Genomic DNA, 25,693 nt, shown 5'->3' with positions numbered 1-25,693 from the left:
TATCTGTCATGCTTTTCCTTTTTCTGTAAACAAATTTCATAACAATAAATAATCAATGAAAATTAAATGAATTGTTTATGACAACGATAAAACGATTCACTTGGTGTTATGTTTGTTTCTTTGTTGGATTTGACCTGTGCCTGTTTTTTGACGATGACTCTGGATTATGATTCTACTAGTAAAGCCTCTTTTTCCCTTTTAATCTGCAAGTGTCTGATTCATTCTGTCACATTACAGAATACCTTGCCACCAATGCAGACGGTGGATCCTGAGGCTTTTCAGAAAGCTCTCGCTTGTGACACCACCACATAAGGGGACCTGTGGAGTACCTATTTTTAATGATTACCACTAACATAGATTTCAGGTAGTGTTATTTAGGTTACCCCACAGAAAATAAAGTCCTTAATTTCCTTTATGACTTCTCACTGGGATGTTCTGATAGGAGTTGTGGCCTCATGCTATTTATGGTACTTTAATTATGCTTCGTTTTCCATATTTTTTGTTTTGAAAATGTTTCCTGTGCATTCCAATGGGGGACTCATATTGGTTTGGGAACATGAAAGGGAAGTGTGGCAGCCATTTTCATGAAGGATCAAGTTTGGGGAAGACAGGCCTGGTGGATCATTGAGATTCAAGCCCTAACAAACTTACTCCTTTTTTTCTACTCATCTTTGTCCTTGAAGATTGGATCCCCCCTCTAACTGTGGAGATACCTCAAGGACCTGGGTGAGCTCCTGTCCATTCCTGTTTTTTTGGTTGTTTTTTTGCATTGCAGACTCATCTGAATTCTAAATCATCTTGGGTTTGCCCTGGCTAGAAAAACATAACCACACAATCTCTTGGTCAGAGCATGAGGTGTTAAAATGGTCAGAGTTCTGCCACAGGACTAGTATTACACAACCCTCATTAGTGGTCGGGTCCACTTTCATTGAGAGCCCCAATGCTGAGACCCTCAGTGACATTGCCCCTGAATACACAGACCTCAAGGACGTTTTCAGTAAAGGCAATGCAACTAAATTACCACCTGATCACCCATATGTGCCATCGATCTTGTAGATAAGTCTGCCCTTCCTAAATCTAGAACTTACCCCTAATACAGGAAGAACAACGTGCTATGGGCATGTATATTAAAGAGGCCCTAGACCAGGGATTCATTAGACCTCCCACCTCTCCTGCAGCTTCTGGGCTCTTTTTTGTAAAGAAAAGAGTGGAGGGCTACGCCCGTGTATAGATTATAGAGGAGTTAACCAGATCACTAAGACTTATCCTTATCCTCTTCATCTTATTCACAGTAGCGCTTGAACAGTTGAAGGGAGCTAAGTACTTCACCAAGTTAGATCTCAGAAGCACCTACAACCAAGAAATAAAGAAGGAAATGGGTAGAAGACAGCTTTCGTGACCACTAGGGTGCACTACGAATACTTAGTAATGCCTTTGGGTCTCTCAATTTGTGAAAAAAGACATGATTGGTATATTTGCCATTGCTAAAATTGATGATATACTCGTTTATCCTCTAGACCCCCTAGATAGCCGAAAAATGTGAATTTCACCTCCAGTTAGTTACATTTCTAGGATACATCATCAATTCCAATAGGGTAGTTATGGATGACCAAAAGGTAGACGCAGTACTGACCTGTGTCTGTTTTTTGGATCTGGATCACGATTCTACCAGTAAAGCCTCTTTTTCCCTTTTTATCTGTGAGCGTCTGATTACACTTCCATGATTGCTCATTTTGTTGATTTTAGGTGTGTGTGTTTCTAATTAGCTAATTTATTTGTGCTCACCTTCTTAGATTATTCTTCAAAGGCGTCCTTTGATTTTAACCTTAGCCTGTTTCACACCTTCATACAGAACTTTGCCTTCAATTCTATTCAGTTCTCCTGCACTGCGTGACACTGCAACATCGAGAGACCCATACCACCACATAATAAACTGGTAGATGATTGTAGATCCACTGTTTTTACATTTATAGCCAAAAACGTAAACATCTATAACTGTTAAAGACTGAAACTTTCATGTGGCTAAAAATATTCTTATGTTCAACGTTAGAACATCTTAAAATGGAAACATATGGAAAAATAACTAGATATCTAAATTCTAGAAAAAGGTGAAAACATCAATTCAGAAAATTGTTACATATCAGTTACTTATTTAGACAATTATCTGAATAAAATTTATAAATGTAAACTTTTCAATGAATGTAATTGTTAATACAATTCTGGATGAATTCTGTTTATAAAATTAGTGATATTAGGATGGGATCAAGGTATGAGTTTGAGATCACAAACAATGAGCTTTTAATTAATTTTTTTTTTTTTTTTGGCAAAACTATTATTACTGTAAATCTATTTGCATGACCCTAAAAATCTCTCTGGAACATACTTGCTTCTTTCCACTAACTTATAAACACACATTACACTGTCTGTAACTGGCTCTTACTCTTTGCAAATAAGACTGTGAGGTTTGAATCACAAAGATTCTTCTAACACATTTGTAGGGTTTATTAGGGCATTTCCAAAAGACACCCTGAAGCAGCATCCATGACCCCCAACCCTGTTGTTCAGCTGCACCTGCAAAGGTTCATGTTTTCCCATACCTGCACAGATAGTTAATAACCTGTTAGTTAATCAAGACCTTCAGGAGCTGAATCAGGTGTGTTTAAGTGAGTGTTGGAAAACACAAAATTGTGCAGTGCAGGTTGACAACAGGACTGAAGCTCAGAAACACAGCAGTAAAGTGTTAATATAATACAAATTGTTCTATGAAAAGCAAAAGCAGAAAAAAATAAGAATATTTATTCAATACTTCTGTTTTGGGTGGAAACATAAATAAAAAAAAACAAACAAACACCCAAAGAGGTGTTAAGACACATATAAAGAATGTTTGTACATAACAGTAGTTTAAACAAACTCTAAACACTTCTTAAGCGGTGTGCAATACATTTCACATTTACATTTATTGCATTTTGCAGATCTTCTTATGCACAGCGAAAGTTTGATCGTTTTACAGCAGTACTGCATTGGAAATAATCAAGTTCTGCTGATTGTTAAGGTGTTCTTTATTCTACTCTGAACACAGCCTTGTTTTTGAGGAGTTAGTCCTGAAAACTTTGCCTAATAAAATCATTTTGAGTGCTTTTCTAAACCACTTGTAGAAAAATGCATATATAATAGGATTACAAGCTGAATTTGATAATGAAACCCATAAAAGTGCATCAAACAGTTGTGGTGGACCACTAAAACCAAAAAATAATACAATGAAATTATAGATAGAAAATGGTGCCCAAAATGATATAAACCCTCCCATGACAATGGCTAATGTCTTAGTTGCTTTTCTCTCTGTCTTATTAACAGTGGGCTGCCCTCTGGATTTATTTACTTGAGCGAGAGTATTGCGGACTAATCGTGATTGCCTCTGTGCAACAAGATATATTTTCAGATATATGCTTAGCATGACAATGATGGGAAAATACCAAGAAACCAGTGAAACTGCTAAACTTATCATGGGCCCTGTAACCACCACACAGGCTCCCTCACAAAGCACATCACTGTTAGTTTCTATGCCTTCAACATTTAGCTCTGGATATATAATTCCCACAGCAGCAGCAACACTCCAACAAACAGTGATCATGAACAGAGTAGTAAGAGGAGTCATTTTACTGTGGTACTGCAGGGGGTGACATACTGCATAATATCGCTCAACAGAGATAAATACAAGGTTTAATAGAGAAGCATTACACAACATAATGTTAAGACTGCTGTGTATTTTACAGAATAAAGTCCCAAAATACCAGCACGTCTCCACAGAGCGTATCATGCTAGGAGGCATCACCATCCCTCCCACAAGCAGGTCAGCTACAGCCAGAGAGAGAGTGAGGTAGTTAGTTGGTGTGTGCAGCTGCTTGAAATGAGTTATGGCTATGATCACCAGAAGATTTCCAAACAATGTAAGAAGTACAATGACACCAATGGCAAAATAAGACACAGTTCTCGCAGCCAGTGGATAGACACTCTGCTGACAAGAGTTAGGATGATGTTCATAACAAAGAGAAGTATTTCCTGTGCTCCCATTTTGGCTTACAGTAATATCTACCATGGTTTTCCTTTTCTGGGAAAAAAGAAATTTGATAACAATAAATAATCAGTGAAAATGAAATTAATTGTTTATGACAACAATAAAAAATTCTCCGTATGATTTGCTTTACATAGTATGAAATTAGTTTTATGCTCTTGAAAAATCTAAATGTTCTATACGTTTCATATTCCTGACAAATTCAAACTCATAAATGGTTTAACAAGTGTATTCTGCTACCTGCTATAATTAAGAATAGATAAAAAACAAGTCAGGATGCTTTTTATTTCCAGCTTTACCTCTGCCTGCAGAGATGGGTGGGCAAAGGCAGCACTGCCAAACAAGAAGCATTCATTTATAGGTTTACAAGCTTGTGTCAGAAGCATCCTCAGGCTAAATCACTCCTGATCCCTTGATACCTGGCAGATAACAAATCAGAAATCACAATAAGTTCATCACTAATTTGGTACTTTTTTGTCTTTTTTGGCGGAAGTCAGGTTATGAATCTGTGTGAGCTATGGGATTACATTTGTCTAGAAGTATCTGGGAGTCAGTATTAGTGGATAATCCAACATAACTGGGTCAAAGGAAAACACTTTTCACACTTATCCAAAACACTTGTGGTTGCACTTGAGATTTATTGTGGACTCATTTTGAGGAGAGGTATGGTACAGCAGGTTTGTTTCTTCCTTTCTATTTCATACAGGGATTGACTGATAAATTCTATATATGACTTACCAACATCAAAAGCATAAATATTTTTTGCTTGGGTATTTTTTTACAATCATTGTGCAACAGACACGTCATTTGTGTAAATTATTTTACTCATATATTTTTATGCTATACTTGTGATATAGACTGTGACATGTGGGAGTTTGCATGTTCTCCCTGTGTCTGCGTGGGTTTCCTCCGGGTACTCCGGTTTCCTCCCACAGTCCAAAGACATGCAGTCAGGCCACTTAGATATGCTAAATTGCCCTTAGGTGTGAGTGAGTGTGTGTGTGTGTGTGTGTGTGTGTGTGTGTGTGTGTGTGTGTGTGAATGTGTATGTCTGTCTGTCTGCCCTGCGATGGATTGGCGACCTGTCCAGGGTGTGTCCTGCCTTCTGTCCAATGACAGCTGGGATAGGCTCCAGCACACCAACATGACCCAGAAGGATAAGCGGTTTAGATGATGTGTGTGTGTGTGTGTGTGTGTGAGACATGTGCTCTATATATTAGTTCTCAATACTCTCCATCAACAAAACTAGAGCCTGATCTGCAGTGGGAGCTGGAGCTGGGACAGAGATGGTGACTGGAAACACTGATTATAACAAGGACTGAGTTGGAAACTGAGTTGGAAATTTGTGCAAGCTGGGATACATTCTCTAAACGGACAACAAAGCACACGGGTGCCTGCTAAATGCCATAAATGTAAATGCAGGACCTTGTACACTAATGCACACCTACAAATCTAAAACTGGACATCACAAAAATAAGTCATGGAATACAAGACATGTTAATCATATTTCATATGTAATTATAACATTTCAGACACAGTCAGATGCTCACCGATAAAACAATGTTATGAAGGGAGGCCCAACAGTAATAATAACTTATAATAAGTGTAATAAATAATTGATTAAAACAAACACTTTTATTGACCTGGATACGTGATACATAATTTGCATTGTGAGTGTATATGTAATGTGTGATGTGTATAAATCTATGCATCTATGCTTTCTACTATGCATCCATCTGACTCTGAGGCCTCCAAGGATTCTATCTCCTAGAATCCTCTGGGGGATCACATGACTCCTGACCCTCCATCATGCTCCAATCACTGCTCTTTTCCTCCTGAATACTGATTTGTTTTACTTGTTGCTGTTATCACATGCCTAGTTAGTGTTAGTATGAAGCCTGGGCTTTTAGTCTAGTTCTTTGCGAGGTATTGCAGCTTTCTAAGAGCTACTGAGATCTCACTGAACAAGGCCTCTTATTGGGCCCATCATCAGCAAATGCTAGCAGGGGTAATTCATTCGCTTGAGTCGTTGGCGCAACAGAAGTCAGAGCAACAGGCTTAGCTGGTACAGCTCGGGGCGAGCGTTCAAGGTCTAGCCAACCAACTTCAGACCTTGAGTACTGCTGAACCAGAGGAAAGCCCCACCAGTCCTCCCTCCCAAGCGGATATGCCCAGTTCCCTTTTTTCAGTGAGTAAACCTGATAAATTTGATGGGAACCCAGATGCTAGTTGGCCTCAAGTCCACAATCTATCATATGATCAGTTTCTGAAAGAATTCCAAATTGTTTTTGAACATCCCTATGAGGGTAAGATAAGTGGGGAGATTTTGACCACATTACATCAAAGTAGTCAATCAGTTTCTGACCATGCTTTGGAATTCCATGCGCTAACAGCAAGCAGCGGTTGGACTGAAGCAGCTCTGTTAATTGTGTATCGTCAAGGACTTAATTTGGAAATCCTGACTGAACTGGCTTGTAAAGATGACGATCTTACTTTGGACCAACTGATAACTCTGTCCATCCGTATTGATCAACTCATTAATGACCATGGGAAGTGAAAAACCAAGCATTATAGGAAAACAGTTTCAAAAGTAAAGACACCACGTGACCCTGTCGAGCACAAGCACTTTGAAGAACCCATGCAATGTGATTCGTCACGTTTGTCTAAAGAGGAGAGGCTTCATCGACTGAGAGAGGGCTTGTGTTTGTATTGTGGTGGTGCTGGTCATCTCCTCCATGACTGCAGAACCCATCCACCCAAACCTACGGCGCTGACCTCTGGAAAGCATGTGAAGAATACTCCACATGCTAATGTGGTGAGTGTTCCCACAAAGAGGTTGGTTTCGAAGTCTTTTCTGTTATCTGTTGTTGTATACTGTCATAAGGTCTCTCTTGTTGTTTCAGCCCTTATAGATTCCAGTGCTGCTCAACTGCAGATTCCTGATGAAACCTTGAAAACCCCGTTACGAGTGGCAGCATTAGACGGAGGCCCTGTGGGAGCTGGAACTAAAACTGAATCTGTGCAACTGGAGACCAGCGCACTACAGTGAACTTCTCTCCTTTTTGATTCTAGACTCATCTGAATTCTAAATCATCTTGGGTTTGCCCTGGCTAGAAAAACATAACCACACAATCTCTTGGTCAGAGCATGAGGTGTTAAAATGGTCAGAGTTCTGCCACAGGACTTGTGTTACACAACCCTCATTAGTGGTCGGGTCCACTTTCATTGAGGGCCCCAATGCTGAGACCCTCAGTGACATTGCCCCTGAATACACAGACCTCAAGGACGTTTTCAGTAAAGGCAATGCAACTAAAATTACCACCTGATCGCCCATATGTGCCATAGATCTTGTAGATAAGTCTGCCCTTCTAGAACTTACCCCTAATACAGGAAGAACAACATGCTATGGACACGTATATTAAAGAGGCCCTAGACCAGGGATTCATTAGACCTCCCACCTCTCCTGCAGCTTCTGGGTTCTTTTTTGTAAAGAAAAGAGTGCAGGGCTACGCCCGTGTATAGATTATAGAGGACTTAACCAGATCACTAAAAATGATCCTTATCCTCTTCACCTTATTCACAGTAGCACTTGAACAGTTGAAGCGAGCTAAGTACTTCACCAAGTTAGATCTCAGAAGCACCTACAACCTTATAAGAAATAAGTAAGGAGATGAGTGGAAGACAGCTTTCGTGACCACTAGGGTGCACTACGAGTACATAGTAATGCCTTTCGGTCTCTCGAAACGCCCAGTCTGTCTTCCAAGCGCTCATAAATGACATCCTAAAGGACATGATTGGTATATTTGCCATTGCTTAAAATGATGATATACTTGTTCACCCCCCAGACTTAGACACTCAAATAGAACATGTTCGCTCAGTCTTCTAGCCTTGTTGGCTTCTAGACAACAATCTGCTTGCAAAAGCCAAGAAATGTGAATTTCACCTCCAGTTAGTTACATTTCTAGGATACATCATCAATTCCAGGTAGCCTCTGCTTACAAGATTGCTGCTATCACACATGTAATTTAAAAACCTGGCCTTGATCCACTAGAACTCAGTAATTACCGCCCCATTTCTAACCTCCCTTTCCTGTCCAAAGTACTTGAATCAAATCAAATCAAATCAAATTTATTTGTATAGCGCTTTTTACAACTGATGTTGTCACAAAGCAGCTTCACAGAAATCCGTTTAGAACAAAGTTTCAACATGAAATGTAAATCCTCCAGGTGAGCAAGCCAGGGGCGACAGTGGCAAGGAAAAACTCCCTCAGTTGAGGAAGAAACCTTGGGAGGAACCAAGGCTCACATGGGGGGACCCATCCTCCTCTGGTCAAACTACGTACAAAATTATTATTCTACTAATATTAATAGTAATAGTAGTAATAGTTAGGAGACTTCAGTGTAGAGTGGGCAGCCAGTCCAAGGCAGGTGGCGGTGACTGGGTTGTGGGTAACTGGTCTGAAGTGGGTAGCCGGAGAGCTCTACAAACAATCATCCAGCAGTGTCCGGCCGGACAGGTGAGCAGTCGTTTTCTCGGAAGAAAGGTAGGGAAATGGAGTTAGTTTAGTTCTGTATGGGTGTATGTATAGTAGTATGTAAAACATTTCCAGAGTGTGGCTAACGACTCCGGCAGATCTGACTATAGCAGCTTAACTAAAAGGAGAGAACCAAAAGGGCACACAGACATGGGAGCACCCTGAAACAATCTGGCATTCCTCCGCTCCACCGTCCACAAACCTGAGTGATCGCGTGTGAGCGGCGGGACGACAGCACCAGCGTCTCAGTTTACTATAATTCCCTGCGTCCATGGACCCCTGGATCTGCTGCCTTTATCCAAGGGGAAACATTAGCTACCAAAAGCTAAACTAAACAAGTGAGTTTTCAGCCTAGATTTGAATATTGCGACTGAGTCTGAGTCCCGAACATTTTCTGGAAGATCATTCCAGAGTTTGGGGGCTTTATAAGAAAAGGCTCTTCCCCCAGATGAAACCTTCTGAATTCTGGGAACTATTAAAAAGCCAGCACTCTGTGATCTGAGTAATCGTGGTGGCTCGTAAAGGGAAATAAGGTCTTGTAGGTACTCAGGAGCCCATGTAGGGCTTTATACGTCAATAAAAGAATTTTGTAATCTATACGGAATTTAACAGGCAGCCAATGGAGTGATGATAGAACTGGACTGATATGATCAAATTTTCTAGTTTTAGTGAGAACCCTGGCTGCAGCATTTTGAACTAGTTGAAGTTTACTTAAATTCCTGCTGGTGCATCCTGACAGTAATGCGTTACAGTAATCTAGCCTTGAAGTAATAAAGGCATGTACTAATGTTTCTGCATCGTGCAGCGATAAGGCATTTCTTATTCTGGCGATATTGCGAAGATGTACAAAAGCTGTCTTAGTGATACTGCCTATGTGTTGATCGAATGATAAATCTGGATCGAGTATTACACCAAGATTTTTTGCTGCTGAACCTGGTATAACTGGAAAGTCAGCGAGATTTAAAGTTAAATCTGATAATTTATTTCTTGCCACTTTTGGACCCAGAAGGAGAACCTCTGTTTTGTTACTGTTTAGGAGGAGGAAGTTACGCGACATCCAACCCTTCACATCTTTTACACAGTCCTCTATTTTCTTTGACCTGTATTTGTCATCAGGCTTGGCTGATATGTACAGTTGCGTATCGTCTGCGTAACAGTGAAAGTTAATGCCATGGCTACTTATAACTGTGCCTAACGGTAACATGTATAATGTAAATAATAATGGTCCTAAAATAGAGCCTTGCGGAATTCCAGATCTTACTTGTGAATAATTGGAAGATAAGTCATTTACCTGTACGAACTGATAACGTTCTGTTAAGTAGGATTTGAACCACGATAGGGTGGTCCCTGTGATTCCAACCATGTTTTCTAACCTTTCTAGGAGAATATTGTGGTCTATCGTATCGAAAGCTGCGCTGAGGTCAAGTAGCACTAACAGGGATATGTAGCCTTGATCAGAGGCAAGAAGAAGATCATTTGTTATCTTAACTAGAGCTGTCTCAGTGCTGTGATGTGGCCTGAATCCAGATTGGAATTTCTCAAATATGTAGTTCTTATGTAGATATGAACTAAGTTGTTGGGCTACAGCTTTTTCTAAGATCTTAGATATAAATGGCAGGTTAGAAATAGGCCTATAATTAGACAATATGCTAGCATCAAGGTTTGGTTTCTTGATCAGAGGCTTAATAACTGCTAGTTTAAAAGCTCTGGGTACATGGCCCAGGCTAAGGGACGAGTTTACTATAGTTAAAAGAGGATTAATGATAACTGGTAGCACTTCTTTGAGTAATTTTGAGGGGATTGCATCAAGTGTGCAGGTTGTACAATTTGCAGAGGAGATAATCTTCTCTAGTTCTAGCTGTGGGAGTGGGTAGAAATTTTCAAGCCTTTCTTCTGCAGCTATGTTATGTTTTATATCAGCCATGTCAGATGACAGTCAAGTTGGATTTAATACTGTGGGTTGAATTTGTTGTCTAATATTTTCGATTTTATTATTAAAAAAGTCCATAAAAACTTCACTGGTGAGAGTCGCCGGAATTTGTGGTTCAGTACCTGCCTGATTTTTTGTAATTCTAGAGATCACACTAAACAGTACTCTAGGATTATTTTTATTGTTCTCGATCAGCGAGGCCAGATATGCTGAGCGAGCTTTAGTGAGAGCATTTCTATACTCTATAAGGCTGTCCTTCCAGGCCAAGTGGAACACTTCCAGCTTGGTTGATCGCCATTTCCGCTCTAGTTTCCGTACTGTTTGTTTTAAGGTACGGGTTTTATCATCGTACCATGGGGCGAGCTTTTTCTGTCTTATCCTTTTGATTTTTAGTGGCGCCACATTTTCTAAAGTAGATCGGAAGGTATTTTCTAAATAGTCGGTTAATACATCTAGCTCCATTGGGTCTGATGGAGTGGAGACTAGGGTTGTTAGTACTGGGAGGTTTTCTATGAATTGTAGGGCGGTAAATGGTTTTATTGCGCGCTTTGCAGAATAGCGAGGGGACGTACATGTATTATAGCTAAGACGTAGCTCATAAGAGATTAGGTAATGGTCGGAGATTACTGAGGTTTGGGGTAGGATATTAAGCCTGTCTATGTTAAGTCCGAGTGTCAGAACTAGATCTAAAGTGTGACTACAGTAGTGTGTAGGCCCTGTTACATTTTGGGTGATACCAACAGAGTCTAGGATTGAAGTAAACGCCTTTTTTAGTGGGTCATCTGCCTTCTCAAAATGGACATTAAAATCTCCTACAATCATTACTTTATCATTGCACACAGCTAGGTTTGCAGCGAAATCACTAAATTCTTTTAGAAATTCTGAGTAGGGTCCTGGTGGTCTGTAAATGTTGAATAATGAAAATGCCTTCTTTTTTGTGTCCGGATTAGTCACGTTGATGGAGAGAACCTCAAAAGTAGTGAAGGTGTCACATTGTTTCTGACTGATATCTAGGGTATTCTGGTAGATTACACATAATCCACCTCCTTTGCCTGATAATCGTGGGCTGTGTACATAATTATAGCCTATAGGGGTGGCTTCATTTAGTGCTGAATAATCATCCTGTCTAACCCATGTTTCAGTAAGACAAAAAACGTCAAATTTATGATCACTTATAAATTCATTTATGATTACTGCTTTTGAGTTTAGTGATCTTATATTGAGTAACCCAAATTTTAGAGTTGAGGTGTTGCTGCTATCATCTGAATATGATTTAATATTGATCAGGTTGTCGAAACGGGCTGATTGAGTTATTCTACGTTTAGATTTAGATTTAATTCGGGGCAGAGACACAGTCTCAATACAGTGGAACCTAGGTGACGCAACTGGTCTGACGGAACTGGTGCTAATAATCGTCTTATTCTCAGTGCTAACACTAGCATTATGAGCTGTAGCGTTTCTATCTTTGCCGCTACTTACGTGGCCTTCGCTGTGTAGTCAGCGGATGGCCCTCTCGATGTTCCGTGAGAGAACAACAGATCCTACCTGACTAGGGTGGAGGCCGTCCCTCCGGAAGAGCGCCGGCTGTTCCCAAAATGAGGCCCAGTTGTCCACGTAGGTCAAGCCGTTGAGGGCGCACCATCCGCGGAGCCAGGACTGCAGCGCGAAGAGCCTGCTGAACCGCTCGGATCCCCTCCTGTAGGTGGGTAGCGGTCCGGAGATGACGATCCTGGCGTCCGTCTTCTTCCTGGCGGTGTCCAGCAGCGTCTGGTAGTGCTCCTTCAGGACCTCGCTACGACGGTCGAGGATGTCGTTGGTCCCGACATGGATCACCACGGTCCCGAAGGCGTTTCGTCTGAGAGCCGAGGGGAGGCGCTTGGCTATATCTAAGACACGAGCACCTGGAAAACAGGAGACAGTGGCATGGGTGTTTCTAACCTTTACTTGAACGTGGCGGACAATAGAACTACCAATAACATAAACGGAGTCCTGTGAAGAGCGCCGGGGCGCTGGGGCGGGCGGCGAGGCCCGGGGCGCTGGGGCGGGTGACGAGGTCCGGGGCGCTGGGGCGGGCGGCGGCGAGGAGGCCCGGGACGTAGGTGAGGGCGTATGCGGTGTACTGAGGGCGGCGAAACGGTTTCCGGAGGCGAAGATCGGCTGGGGCGGCGGTGTGGGTCTGCAGGGCCCTCTGCGGCGCTGGCGTTCCCAGGGACCATGCGGGGCTGGCGTGAGAACGGCGTCTCCCGGCGCGCGGAAAGACGACGCTGGCGCCACCACCGAGGGGGAAACTTCCCGGGCGGCTTCGAGCTTCGACTTCTGCCGAAGGAGCTCGTCCTGCTTCTTCAGTAGGGCGGTGATCTGCCGATCCAGCCGGGCCAACTCTGCGCTCAGGGTCTGGAGGGCGCGTTCCTGGGAGGACGCCATGGTGGATGGGCTGAGGGAATAACTGTGAGAGAGATAGAAAGAAAAAAGAGAGGGAGGAGACAAAAATAAGAAGGAGAGACGTGAGGGGGTTTGCGACCTGCTAACTGCAGAATTTTCAACTAATTTTCAAGTAAGGTTTGGACGCTGCTTGGTCTGAAGTGTGCTGCTCTCTGTCGCTCGCAGTGACGTGCTTTCTGTCACTCGCAGTGACGTGCTCTCTGTCGCTCGCAGGCTAGCCAACTTCAGTATTACTTATCAGCTAACTGCCTCTTTGAACCATTCCAGTCTGGATTTCGTCCCTCTCATACCACAGAAACTGCCTTAATAAAGCTCACTAATGACCTCCTCGTGTCTGTCGATATTGGTGCCCTTAGCATCCTTCTACTACTTGACTTGAGTGCAGCCTTTGAGCCACTCAATCCTCCTATCAAGGCTGCATGATCTGGGCACTGTCCTGGAGTGAATTAAGTCATATTTGACTGACAGAAAACAGTTTGTCACCCTCGGTGGCCATACTTCTCACACATCTGTGGTTACTCAGGGAGTCCCTCAAGGCTCAGTCCTTGGACCTCTTTTGTTTATTGTGTACATGTTTCCTCTTGGCCACATAATACGTAGTTTCAAGCTTAACTTTCACTGTTATGTGGATGACACACAGATTTACATTAGCACTCAATCTATTAAAAATCCACCCCTCACTCAGCTTGAAAACTGCATAACAGAAATTAAAACATGGATGAAGCACAACTTTCTCATGTTAAATAATGACAAAACAGAACTTATTCTTATAGGATCCAAATCAACTCTCTCTAAAACCTCTCCTTTCTCTCTCTCCATCGACAATGTAACTCTGTCCCCTTCCCCTCTGGTACGAAATCTGGGCGTTCTCATTGACTCAACTCTCTCATTCAGTGCACACATCAACCCTGTAGTTAAAACCTCTTTTTTCCATCTCCGTAACATTGCAAAAATTCGATCGTCACTCTCTCAGTCTGCTGCAGAAACCCTTATTCATGCATTCATTTCTAGTCGTCTGGACTACTGTAACTCTCTACTCGCTATACTTGTGATTGGTATTACTTCGTATTAACTCCTCCCATTTATGCAAACTCCAGATGGTACAGAACTCTGCTGCTCGCCTTCTCACTCGCACCCATGCACATCAGCACATTACACTCATCCTGCAACATCTCCACTGGCTTCCTGTAAAATACTGCATACAATTCAAAATTCTTCTCACATACAAAGCTCTGCATAACCTTGCTCCTTCTTACCTCTCTGATCTACTTAGTCCCTACAAACCAGCTCGCACTCTCAGGTCTTCTTCTGCTGGTTTACTCACTGTCCCACCTTCCAAACTACATGGGTACGGTGATCGTGCTTTCTCTAGGCTGGCTCCCCGACTCTGGAACTCTCTTCCCTCACATATTCAACAGGCCAACACTGTCTCCACTTTTAAATCTAAACTTAAAACTGTTCTCAATCAAAGCGTCTTGAAAAGCGATATATAAGTATAATGTATTATTATTATTATTATTAGTTCCAATAGGGTAGTTGTGGATGACCAAAAGGTAGACGCAGTACTGACCTGTGCCTGTTTTTTGGATCTGGATCACGATTCTACTAGTAAAGCCTCTTTTTCCCTTTTTATCCGTGAGCGTCTGATTACACTTCCATGATTGCTCATTTTGTTGATTTTATGTGTGTGTGTTTCTAATTAGCTAATTTATTTGTGCTCACCTTCTTAGATTATTCTTCAAAGGCGTCCTTTGATTTTAACCTTAGCCTGTTTCACACCTTCATACAGAACTTTGCCTTCAATTCTATTCAGTTCTCCTGCACTGCATGACACTGCAACATCGAGAGACCCATACCACCACATAATAAACTGGTAGATGATTGTAGATCCACTGTTTTTACATTTATAGCCAAAAATGTAAACATCTATAACTGTTAAAGACTGAAACTTTCATGTGGCTAAAAATATTCTTATGTTCAACGCTAGAACATCTTAAAATGGAAACATATGGAAAAATAACTAGATATCTAAATTCTAGAAAAAGGTGAAAACATCAATTCAGAAAATTGTTACATATCAGTTACTTATTTAGACAATTATCTGAATAAAATTTATAAATGTAAACTTTTCAATGAATGTAATTGTTAATACAATTCTGGATGAATTCTGTTTATAAAATTTGTGATATTAGGATGGGATCAAGGTATGAGTTTGAGATCACAAACAATGAGCTTTTCTTTTATTTGGCAAAACTATTATTACTGTAAATTTATTTGCATGACCCTAAAATCTCCCTGGGATATACTTCCACCTTTTCACTAACTCATAAACACACATTACACTGTCTGTAACTGGCTCTTATTCTTTGCAAATAAGTCTGTGAGGTTTGAATCACAAAGATTCTTTTAATACATTTGTATGGTTTATTAGGGCATTTCCAAAAGACACCATGAAGCAGCATCCATGACCCCCAACCCTGTTGTTCAGCTGCACCCGCAAAGGTTCATGTTTTCCCATACCTGCACAGATATATTATTGTTATATGAAAAGTAAAAACAGAAAAAAATTAAGAATATATATTGAATACGTCTGTTCCTTATAGATACACACAAATAAAAAACACAAACAAAAAGGTGTTAAGACACATATAAAGAAGGCATAAAGGTGGGAAAATCATAGGTCAGAGCTGGGGCCTGGTAGTTCTTCTTAAAGGAAGATGTGGTGTCGTAGGATATGTGGTTATCAATGCTTGTACATATCAGTAGTTTAAACATACTCTAAACACTTCTTAAGCAGTGTGCAATACATTTCACATTTCCATTTATTGCATTTTGCAGAAATTTTGATAGTTTTACAGCAGTACTGCATTGGAAATAATCAAGTTCTGCTGATTGTAAGGGTGTTCTTTATTCTACTCTGAACACAGCTTTGTTTTTGAGGAATTGATCCTGAACATTTTGCCTAATAAAATAATTTTGAGCGCTTTTCTAAACCACATATAGAAAAATGCATATATAATAGGATTACAAGCTGAATTTGAATAAGCAATCCAACGAAGAACATCAAATAGTTGTGGTGGACCACTATAAGTATAAAATGTTACAATGAGTGTGTAGATAGAAAATGGTGCCCAAAATGACATAAACCCTCCCATGACAATGGCTAATGTCTTAGTTGCTTTTCTCTCTGCCTTATTAACAGTGGGCTGACCTCTGGATTTATTTACTTGAGCGAGAGTATTGAGGACTAATCGTGATTGCCTCTGTGCAACAAGATATATTTTCAGATATATGCTGAGCATGGCAATAATAGGAAGGTAAAAAGAAACCAATGAAACCGCTAAACGTACCATGGGCCCTATAACCATCACACAGGCTCCCTCACAAAACACATCACTGTAAGCTTCTATGCCTTGAACACTTAGCTCTGGAAATATAAATCCCCCAGCAACAGCAACACTCCAACAAACAGTGATCATGAACAGAGTAGTAAGAGGAGTCATTTTACTGTGGTACAGCAGGGGGTGACATACTGCATAATATCGCTCAACAGAGATAAATACAAGGTTTAACAGGGAGGCATTACACAACATAAAGTTAAGGCTGGTGTGTATTTTACAGAATAAAGTCCCAAAATACCAGCAAGTCTCCACAGAGCGTATCATGCTAGGAGGCATCACAAGCCCTCCCACAAGCAGGTCAGCTACAGCCAGAGAGAGAGTGAGGTAGTTAGTTGGTGTGTGCAGCTGCTTGAAATGAGCTATGGATATGATCACCAGAACATTTCCAAATAGTGTAAGAAGCACAATGACACCAATGACAAAATAAGACACAATTCTCACAGCCAGTGGATAGACACTCTGCTGACAAGAGTTAGGATGATGTTCATAACAAAGAGAAGTGTTTCCTGTGCTCCCATTTTGGCTTACAGTATTATCCATCATGCTTTTCCTTTTTCTGTAAAGAAATTTTATAACAATAAATAATTACTGAAAAAGAAATTAATTCTTTATGACAACCATAAAAGAAAAAAAAATCCAAATTATTTTCTTTAAATTTTTTCTTTAAAATATACAATTATTTTAATACTCTTGAAAAATCTATTTTCTAATGTTTCATATTCCTGATAAATTCAAACTCATAAATGGTTTAGCAAGTATACTATGTAACAATGCTATAATTAAGAATAGATCAAAAACAAGTCGGTATGCTTTCTATTTTGAGCTTAACCTCTGCCTGCAGAGATGGGTGGGCAAAGGCAGCACTGACAAACAAGAGGCATTCATTTATATGCTTGTAAGCTTGTATCAGGAGCATTCTCATGTTACATCACTCCTCATTCCCAATCCCTTGATACCTGGCAGATAACAAATCAGAAATCTCAATAAGTTCATCACTTTTTTGCCTTTTTTGGTGGAAGTCAGGCTATGTCTGTGTGAGCTATGGGATTACATTTGTCTAGGAGTGTCTGGGAGTCCTAAACCCATAAACAGATGTTTGCTTGGTTATTTTCTTACAGTCATTGTGCAACAGATGTGTATTTTGTGTCAAATATTTTTTTCATATGTTTTTATGTTATATTTGTGATATATACTGTGACATATGCTCTATATATGATTACTTCTCAATACTCTTCATCAACAAAAGATAAAATTTTATCTGCAGTAGGAACTGGAGCTGGGATAGAGATGGTGATTGGAAATAGGATTGAGGTGGTTCCTGAGAGATAGGAAACAAGAGAGACAAGACTCATACAGGGGCAGAATCTAGATTAAAGCCAGGGTCTGGATCAGGGTTGGATGAATCTGGACTAGGGAGAAAACCAATAGCAGAGCCTGAAAAAACAGTTTTAAAATACTCACCTCATGAGTACACTGTTGAAGGTCAGGTAGAAGAGGAGACTTTGAGGTCAAAAGTGACAGAGGCTCAGAGACTGACAGTGCAGGAGACTCCGGGCACAGGGAAATAATGTTTAAAATAGATCAAATAAAATGTAACAATCAACTGTTCCAAGATACGTCTGAGGTTTGCAAAAACAGACAATAGAGTTGGTGTGGTAATCTGTATCCAGAAAGCCTTGGAGAAAGGATCAACTACTCATATAAGTCCACTTATATGTGGACTTTCTTCTTGATCTCTCTGCAACCAAGATCCTTCTATCTGTCCTCACCAACCTTTGAAACAGTGGCTCCATATGGCAGTGGTCTGAGTCCTATCTGGAGGGGTGCTCTTATCAGGTAACATGGAGAGATTCCACATCCGCTCCATGCAGCCTCTCCACCGGTGTCCCATAAGGCTCAGTGCTGGGTCCCCTTTTCTTTTCACTCTATGCTCATTCTCTTAGTGATGTAATACTCTCTCATGGCTTATCTTACCACTGCTATGATGAGAACACCCAATCAATGCTTTCCTTCCCACCATCTGAACTCAGATCTCCTGTCCTATCTCAGCATGTCTGACTGGATCTCTTCATGGATGGGAGGTCACCTCCTGAAACTTCCGGAGGATTCCACCCTCTCTTTTAGGAGGCTACCCGGGTGCTCGTTCAGTCTGTTGTCATCTCAAGGCATGACTGATTAAGAATGCAGCAGCACAGCTCCTAAATTTACTCATGGCACTCCATGGCTGTGAGCCCTTCACTGGCTTCCTGTAGCTCCCCACATCAGATTTAAAACCTTGTTGCTTGCCTGCAAAAAGAAAAATGGACCAGTCCTGCCCTACCTTATGGCAATGCTCAAAAATGAATCTGTACCTCAAGCCTTTCAAGCTTCAAGTACAGCTCGGTTTGACACGTCATCCTTCAAGACTCATGGAAGACAGGCATCAAGATTCTTCTCTGTCCTGGCACCCAGGTGGTGGAACAAACTTCCACTGGCTGTCTGAACAGCAGACTCTCTTGCAGTCTTCAAATGCAGATTGAAGACTCATTTTTTTGTACAGCACTTAAGTGAGCACTTATCTAGGTACTTACTGAAACGTATTATATTGCACTTATGCTGTGTTTAATTCTTATTTTTCTTTCTAGATATCAGCACTGTCTTTTGTTTCTAGCAGTGTCTGAGTTCAAAGGTAGTTTGGATCCTAACCTATTTGTACACGCTGGGATACATTCTCTGAATGGAAAACAAAGCATACGCGTGCCTGCTAAATGCTGTAAATGTAAAAACAAGACTGTGTGCACTGATGCACAGCTACAGATCTGAAACCAAACATTACAAAAATAAGTAATGGAGTACCAGACATGGTAATCAGATTTCATAGACTGCAAAAAAGATGCAAAGCCTTTGACATCTACATTTATGTAACTGTACCATTTCAGACACAGTCAGATGCTCACAGATAAAACAGTGTTATGAAGGGAGGCCTGACAGTAACCATTTTTTATTATAACTGCAATAAATAATTTTTGACAAAAAACATTGTTAATTTTATTGACCTGGATATGCAATACATACACTATATTGCCAAAAGTATTCACTCACCCATCCAAATAATTGAATTCAGGTGTTCGAATCACTTCCATGGCCACAGGTGTATAAAATCAAGCACCTAGGCCTGCAGACTGCTTCTACAAATATTTGTGAAAGAATGGGTCGGTCTCAGGAGCTCAATGAATTCCAGTGTGATACCGTGATAGAATGCCACCTGTGCAACAAGTCCAGTCGTGAAATTTCCTTGTTGCTAAATATTCCACACTCAATTGCCAGTGGTATTATAAAAAAGTGGAAGCGATTGGGAATGACAGCAACTCAGCCACGAAGTGGTCGGCCTCGTAAAATGAGACCTCTGCACATAGTGCGCAGAGGTCCGAGCAGCTGCACCCAGGCCTTACATCACCAAGTGCAATGCAAAGCATCGAATGCAGTGGTGTAAAGCGTCGACTGGACTCTAGAGCAGTGGAGACGTGTTCTCTGGAGTGACGAATCATGCTTCTCCGTCTGGCAATCCGATGGACGGGTCTGGGTTTGGTGGTTGCCAGGAGAACGGTACTTGCATTGTGCCAAGTGTAAAGTTTGGTGGAGGGGGGATCATGGTGTGGGGTTGTTTTTCAGGAGTTGGGCTCGGCCCCTTTGTTCCAGTGAAAGGAACTTTTAATGCTGCAGCAGACCAAGAGATTTTGGACAATTTCATGCTCCCAACTTTGTGGGAACAGTTTGGGGACGGCCCCTTCCTGTTCCAACATGACCACCAGTTCACACACAGATCACCAGTGCACAAAGCAAGGTCCATAAAAAAATAGATGAGCGAGTTTGGTGTGGAAGAACTTGACCGGCCTGCACAGAGTCCTGACCTCAACCCGATAGAACACCTTTGGGATGAATTAGAGTGGAGACTGCGAGCCAGGCCTTCTCGTCCAACATCAGTGTCTGACCTCACAAATGCGCTTCTGGAAGAATGGTCAAAATTCCCATAAACACATTCCTAAACCTCGTGGAAAGCCTCCCCAGAAGAGTTGAAGCTGTTATAGCTGCAAAGGGTGGGCTGACATCATATTAAACCCTATGGATTAAGAATGGGTGTCAGTCAAGTTCACATGCGTGTGAAGGCAGACGAGCTAATACTTTTGGTAATATAGTGTAATTTGCATTGTGAGTGTATGTGTAATGTGTATTATGTATAAATCTATGCAGCTATGCTTTTATGATTGCTCGTTTTGTTGATTTTACATGTGTGTGTTTCTATTTTGTTTATTTTATTTTAATTTATCTGTGCTCAGCATTCTTAGATTATTCTTCAAAGGTTGCCTTTAATTTAACCTTAGCCTGTTTTTCACCTAAATACATAACTTTGCCTTCAATTCTATCCAGTTCTTCTCCACTGTATGACATTGGAACATCAAGAAACCCCTTCCACCACATAATAAACTGGTAGGTGATTATTGATCCATTTTTTAACTTTACAGCCAAAAATTTAAGCATATATAACTGTTATAGACTGAAACTTTCATGAGGCTGAAAATATTCTTATGTTCAGCATTAGAATATCTTAGAATGGAAACATAAAATATAAAATATTAAACATAAAACATAAAAAATATCAAATTCTAGAAAAAGGTTAAAACAAATTCAGAAAATTGTTTCATATCAGTTACTTATTTAGACATTCATCTGAATAAAATGTTAAAATATAAACTTTTCAATGAATGTAAATGTTAATACAATTCTGGATGAATTCTGTTTATAAAATTAATGATATTAGGTTGGGATCAAAGTTTGAGTTTGAGATCACAAACAATGAGCTTTTAATTTTATTATTATTATTTTTTTTTGGCAAAAGTATTTTTACTGTAAATCTATTCGCATGACCCTAAAAATTCTCTGGAATATACTTCCTTCTGTCCACTAACTCATAAACACATTACACTGCCTGTAACTGGCTCTTACTCTTTGCACATAAGTCTGTCAGGTTTGAATCACAAAGATGCATTTAATACATTTGTTTGGTTTATTGGGACATTTCGAAAAGACACCCTAAAGCAGCATTTTTGAGTGCCAACCCTGTCGTCCAGCTGCACCTGCAAAGGTTCATGTTTTCCCATACCTGCATAGATCAAATAATCAATGATAAGTCAATAATCTGTTAGTTAAACAAGACCTTCATGAGCTGAAATCGTGCAGTGCAGGTTGACCACAGGACTGAAGCTCAGAAACACAGCCGTAAAGTGTTAATACAATAAAAATTGTTCTATTTAGAGTAAAAAAATTAAGACTATATATTCAATACTTCTGTTTCTTGTGGATACATAGAAATAAAAAAACAAACAAAAATGTGTTAAGACACATAAAGATAGCATGAAGGTGGGACAAAAATAGGTCAGAGCTGGGGCCTGGTAGGTCTTACTAAAGAAAGATGTCATGTCAAAAGATATGTAGTTATCAATGCTTGCACATATAAGTGGTTTAAACAAACTCATTTCACATTTATATTGCATTTTGCAAATGTTTTTATGCATAGCGAAATTTTGATCATTTTACAGCAGTACTGCACTGGAAATAATCTGCTGATTGTTAGGGTGTTCTTTTTTCTACTCTGAACACAGCTTTGTTTTTGAGGAATTGGTCCTGAAAATTTTGCCTAATAAAATAAGTTTGAGTGCTTTTCTAAACCACATATAGAAAAATGCATATATAATAGGATTACAAGCTGAATTTGAATAAGCAATCCAACAAAGTGCATCAAACAGTTGTGGTGGACCACTAAAACCAAAAAATAACACAATAAAATTATAGATGGAAAATGGTGCCCAAAATAAAATAAAGCCTCCAATGACAATGGCTAATGTTTTAGTTGCTTTTCTCTCTGTCTTATTAACAGTGGGCTGACCTCTGGATTTACTTACTTGAGAGAGAGTATTGCTGACTAATCGTGATTGCCTCTGTGCAACAAGATATATTTTCAAATATATGCTTAACATGACAACAATTGGAAAGTACAAAGAAACCAATGAAACTGCTAAACTTATCATGGGCCCTGTAACCACCACACAGGCTCCCTCACAAAACACATCACTGTAAGCTTCTATGCCTTCAACATTTAGCTCTGGATATGTAGTTCCCACAACAGCAGCAACACTCCAACAAACAGCGATCATGAACAGTGTAGTAAGAGGAGTCATTTTACTGTGGTATTGCAGGGGGTGACATACTGCATAATATCGCTCAACTGAGATAAATACGAGGTTTAATAGAGAAGCATTACACAACATAACATTAAGGCTGGTGTGTATTTTACAAAATAAGTTTCCCAAATACCAGCAAGTCTCCACAGAGCGTATCATGCTAGGAGGCATCACAAGCCCTCCCACAAGCAGGTCAGCTACAGCCAGAGAGAGAGTGAGGTAGTTAGTTGGTGTGTGCAGCTGCTTGAAATGAGTTATGGCTATGATCACCAGAAGATTTCCAAATAGTGTAAGAAGCACAATGACACCAATGGCAAAATAAGACACAATTCTCACAGCCAGTGGATAGACACTCTGCTGACAAGAGTTAGGATGATGTTCAAAACAAAGAGAAGTATTTCCTGTGCTCCCATTTTGGCTTACAGTAATATCCATCATGCTTTTCATTTTTCTGTAAAGAAATTTCATATAAAAAAGGGGATATAATCACTGAAAATGAAATAATTTTTATGACAGCAATAAAAGGAAAAAATCTCCAAATGATCTGTTATAAATAGCACAAAATCATTTTAATACTCTTGAAAAATCTATTTTGTAAATGTTGTTTTTTCTTTAGAAATTCAAACTCAAACGGTTTAACAAGAATATTTTGTAACCATGCTATAATTAAGAACAGATCAAAAACAAATCAGTATGCGTTTCATTTCCAGCTTTACCTCTGCCTCCAGAGATGGGTGGGCAAAGGCAGCACTGACAAACAAGAGGCATTCATTTATAGGCTTACAGGCCTGTATCAAGAGCATTCTCGTGCTAAATCACTCCCCTTTCCTGATCCCTTGATACCTGACAAATAACAAACCATGATTCAAAATGAGTTCATCACTAATTTAGCACATTTCTGCCTTTTTTTGGTGGAAGTGGCTATGAATCTGTGTGAGTCTCTGGGAGTCAGTATTAGTGGATAATTCATACGGAACTGAGTCAAAGGATAATGCAAACACTATTGGCATTTGATAAGTTGTACTACCAATTGGGTATTGATAATTTTTCACACTAACCCAAAACACTTGTGGTTGCACTTCGGATTTATTGTGGACTAATTTTCAGGAGAGGCGTGGTAAAGCAGGTAGGGATTGACTGATAAATTCTACACATGACTTACCATAAGAAACACATTTTGCTTGGTTATTTTGTTACAGTCATTGTGCAACAGACATGTATTTTGTGTCAGTTATTTTTTTTATATATATTTTCATGATGTATTTGTAATATATACTGTGACATAGGTGCTCTTTATACGATTAGTCCTCAATGCTCTCTGTCATCAAAAGATAGAACCTTATCTGCAGTGGGAGCCGAACTTGGACAGAGATGGTGACTAGAAACAGGATGGAGACTGTGAAAGGGACTTGGCTTGGTGATGATGACGAGGACTAAGGTGGAGACAGTGATAGGAACCAGAGACTTATACAGGGGCAGGAGCAGGATCTAGACTGAAGCCAGGGGCTGGATCAGGGTTGAATGCTGAGAGTAGAACCTGATTAGATGCCCGAACCACCTCAACTGGCTCCTCTTAATGTGGAGTAGCAGCTCTACTCTCAGCTCCTCCCAGATGACCAAGCTCCTCACCCTATCAAGCAGAGTGTAGCCCGTCACCCTGTGAAGAAAGCTCATTTCCGCCACTTGTATTTGAAATCTCATTCTTTGCGTCGTTACCCACAGCTCATGACCATAGGTGGGGGTTGGGATGTAGACCGACCGGTAAACAGAGAGCTTTGCCTTATGGCTCAGCTCCCTCTTCACCAGTACAGCCCGGTACAGTGACAGCAGCATTACTGCTCCCGCATGTCCCAGTCTGCGGCCAATCTCACAGCCCCTCCTCCCATCACTTGTGAACAAGACCCCGAGATACTTAAACTCCGCCTGGGACCTTACCTGGAGTGGGCATGCCATCCTTTTCTGGGCTAGAACCATGGACTCATTCTTGGAGAAGCTGATCTGCACACCAACTGCTTCACACTCAGCTTCAAATAGCAGAGATGCCACCCTCTGGCCTCCTCTTGTAGTTCAGAGACTGAATGGCCCAGAGTAGTAGCCTTGGCACTACTCTGGGCCATTGAAAAGCTAGTCCAGGGTTCCATGGCCAAGACAGAATCCGCATTGTTCCTCCTCAATCTGAGGTTCAACTATCGGTCAGAGTCTCCTTTCCAGCACCTTGACATGAACTTTCCCAGGGAGGCTCAGCAGTGTAATACCCCAGTAGATGTCACACACCTTCCGGCCCCATTTCTTAAAAATAAGGACCACCCCATCTGCCAGTCCAAGGGTACTGTTCCTGGCGTCCATGCGACATTGCAGAGGCGTGTCTGCCATGACAGCCTCATAACATCCAGAGCCTTAAGCATTTCTGGGTGAATCTCATCCACCCCCAGTGCCTTGCCACTGGGGAGCTTGCCAACTACCTCAGTGATCTCCATCAGGGAAATGGAGCCTGACAGGCCAGAGGCCTCTGGCCCTGACTGCTGTGAGAGAGGCATGTTTCTTGGATTAAGGAGTTCCTCAAAGTGCTCCTTCCACCGACCGTCAATATCCTCATTTCAAGTCAGAGTTTCTCCACCCCTGCCAAATACAGCTTGGGCAAAGCAACCCCGACCACTCCAGAGTCACCAGAAAGTTGACCAGAACCTCATTGATGCAGACTGAAAGTCTTTTTCCTTGGCCTCGCCAAACTCCTTACACTCCGTGGATTTTGCTTCTGCTGTAGCTGCTGCTGCTGCCTTTTTTGCCTGTCGTCACCTATCTGCTGAATCAGGAGTCCCCCGGGCCATCCAGTCCCTAAAGGCCTCTTTCTTCAGCTTGACGGCCTCCCTAACCACCACCCGATTCAGGAAGGGATGTTAGTCTTTATTAAATCATAAAAGTGTTTTATACACAAGTTAATAATTGCAATGGTGAGTTTTCATTGTCGTTCAAGTGCTGGTGTATGTGAATAGGTATTTTTAGACTTTAACTACAAGCTTTCAGGAGTTTGCATGTTCTCCCCGTGTCTGCGTGGGTTTCCTCCGGATACTCCGGTTTCCTCCCACAGTCCAAAAA

At 40.9% G+C, this 25,693-nt stretch overlaps 3 protein-coding genes across 3 annotated transcripts; all 3 read right to left on the bottom strand.

Moving 5' to 3' along the window:
* Nucleotides 1-3,064: 3,064 nt before the first annotated feature.
* LOC118816314 (trace amine-associated receptor 1-like) lies at nt 3,065-4,458 on the bottom strand. The gene is made up of 3 exons (XM_036582839.1): nt 4,372-4,458; nt 3,771-4,012; nt 3,065-3,698 (listed from the first exon to the last, which is right to left on the bottom strand). The coding sequence occupies exons 1-3, from the start codon at nt 4,456-4,458 to the stop codon at nt 3,065-3,067; spliced, it is 963 nt and encodes a 320-aa protein (XP_036438732.1).
* An 11,324-nt stretch (nt 4,459-15,782) lies between these two features.
* LOC118816313 (trace amine-associated receptor 1-like) lies at nt 15,783-16,919 on the bottom strand. The gene is made up of 2 exons (XM_036582837.1): nt 16,597-16,919; nt 15,783-16,524 (listed from the first exon to the last, which is right to left on the bottom strand). The coding sequence occupies exons 1-2, from the start codon at nt 16,917-16,919 to the stop codon at nt 15,891-15,893; spliced, it is 957 nt and encodes a 318-aa protein (XP_036438730.1). The 3' UTR covers nt 15,783-15,890.
* A 5,084-nt stretch (nt 16,920-22,003) lies between these two features.
* LOC118816312 (trace amine-associated receptor 1-like) lies at nt 22,004-25,134 on the bottom strand. Its single transcript, XM_036582836.1, has 3 exons — nt 24,928-25,134; nt 22,711-22,951; nt 22,004-22,641 (listed from the first exon to the last, which is right to left on the bottom strand). The coding sequence occupies exons 1-3, from the start codon at nt 25,132-25,134 to the stop codon at nt 22,004-22,006; spliced, it is 1,086 nt and encodes a 361-aa protein (XP_036438729.1).
* Between the last annotated feature and the right edge of the window lie 559 nt (nt 25,135-25,693).

This window comes from Colossoma macropomum, unplaced genomic scaffold, assembly GCF_904425465.1.
Source record: "Colossoma macropomum unplaced genomic scaffold, Colossoma_macropomum, whole genome shotgun sequence".
In the NCBI taxonomy this organism is placed as follows: domain Eukaryota; kingdom Metazoa; phylum Chordata; class Actinopteri; order Characiformes; family Serrasalmidae; genus Colossoma; species Colossoma macropomum.
The sequence above is the reverse complement of the archived record's forward strand: the minus strand, read 5'-3'. Positions and strand labels throughout refer to the sequence as shown.

Excerpts from the sequence above, each read along its gene's own strand:
- LOC118816314 (XM_036582839.1), bottom strand. The coding sequence starts at position 4,458 with ATGCTTCTGACACAAGCTTGTAAACCTATAAATGAATGCTTCTTGTTT. Across the intron at positions 4,013-4,371 it reads ACCCATCTCTGCAGGCAGAG|AGTGTCTATCCACTGGCTGC; the intron begins GTAAAGCTGGAA and ends TCTTGTCAGCAG. Across the intron at positions 3,699-3,770 it reads TATTTTGGGACTTTATTCTG|GCGATATTATGCAGTATGTC; the intron begins TAAAATACACAG and ends TATCTCTGTTGA.
- LOC118816312 (XM_036582836.1), bottom strand. The coding sequence starts at position 25,134 with ATGCCTCTCTCACAGCAGTCAGGGCCAGAGGCCTCTGGCCTGTCAGGC. Across the intron at positions 22,952-24,927 it reads TCGCATGGACGCCAGGAACA|AGTGTCTATCCACTGGCTGT; the intron begins GTACCCTTGGAC and ends TCTTGTCAGCAG. Across the intron at positions 22,642-22,710 it reads GTATTTGGGAAACTTATTTT|TTGAGCGATATTATGCAGTA; the intron begins GTAAAATACACA and ends TATTTATCTCAG.
- LOC118816313 (XM_036582837.1), bottom strand. The coding sequence starts at position 16,919 with ATGGATAATACTGTAAGCCAAAATGGGAGCACAGGAAACACTTCTCTT. Across the intron at positions 16,525-16,596 it reads TATTTTGGGACTTTATTCTG|GCGATATTATGCAGTATGTC; the intron begins TAAAATACACAC and ends TATCTCTGTTGA.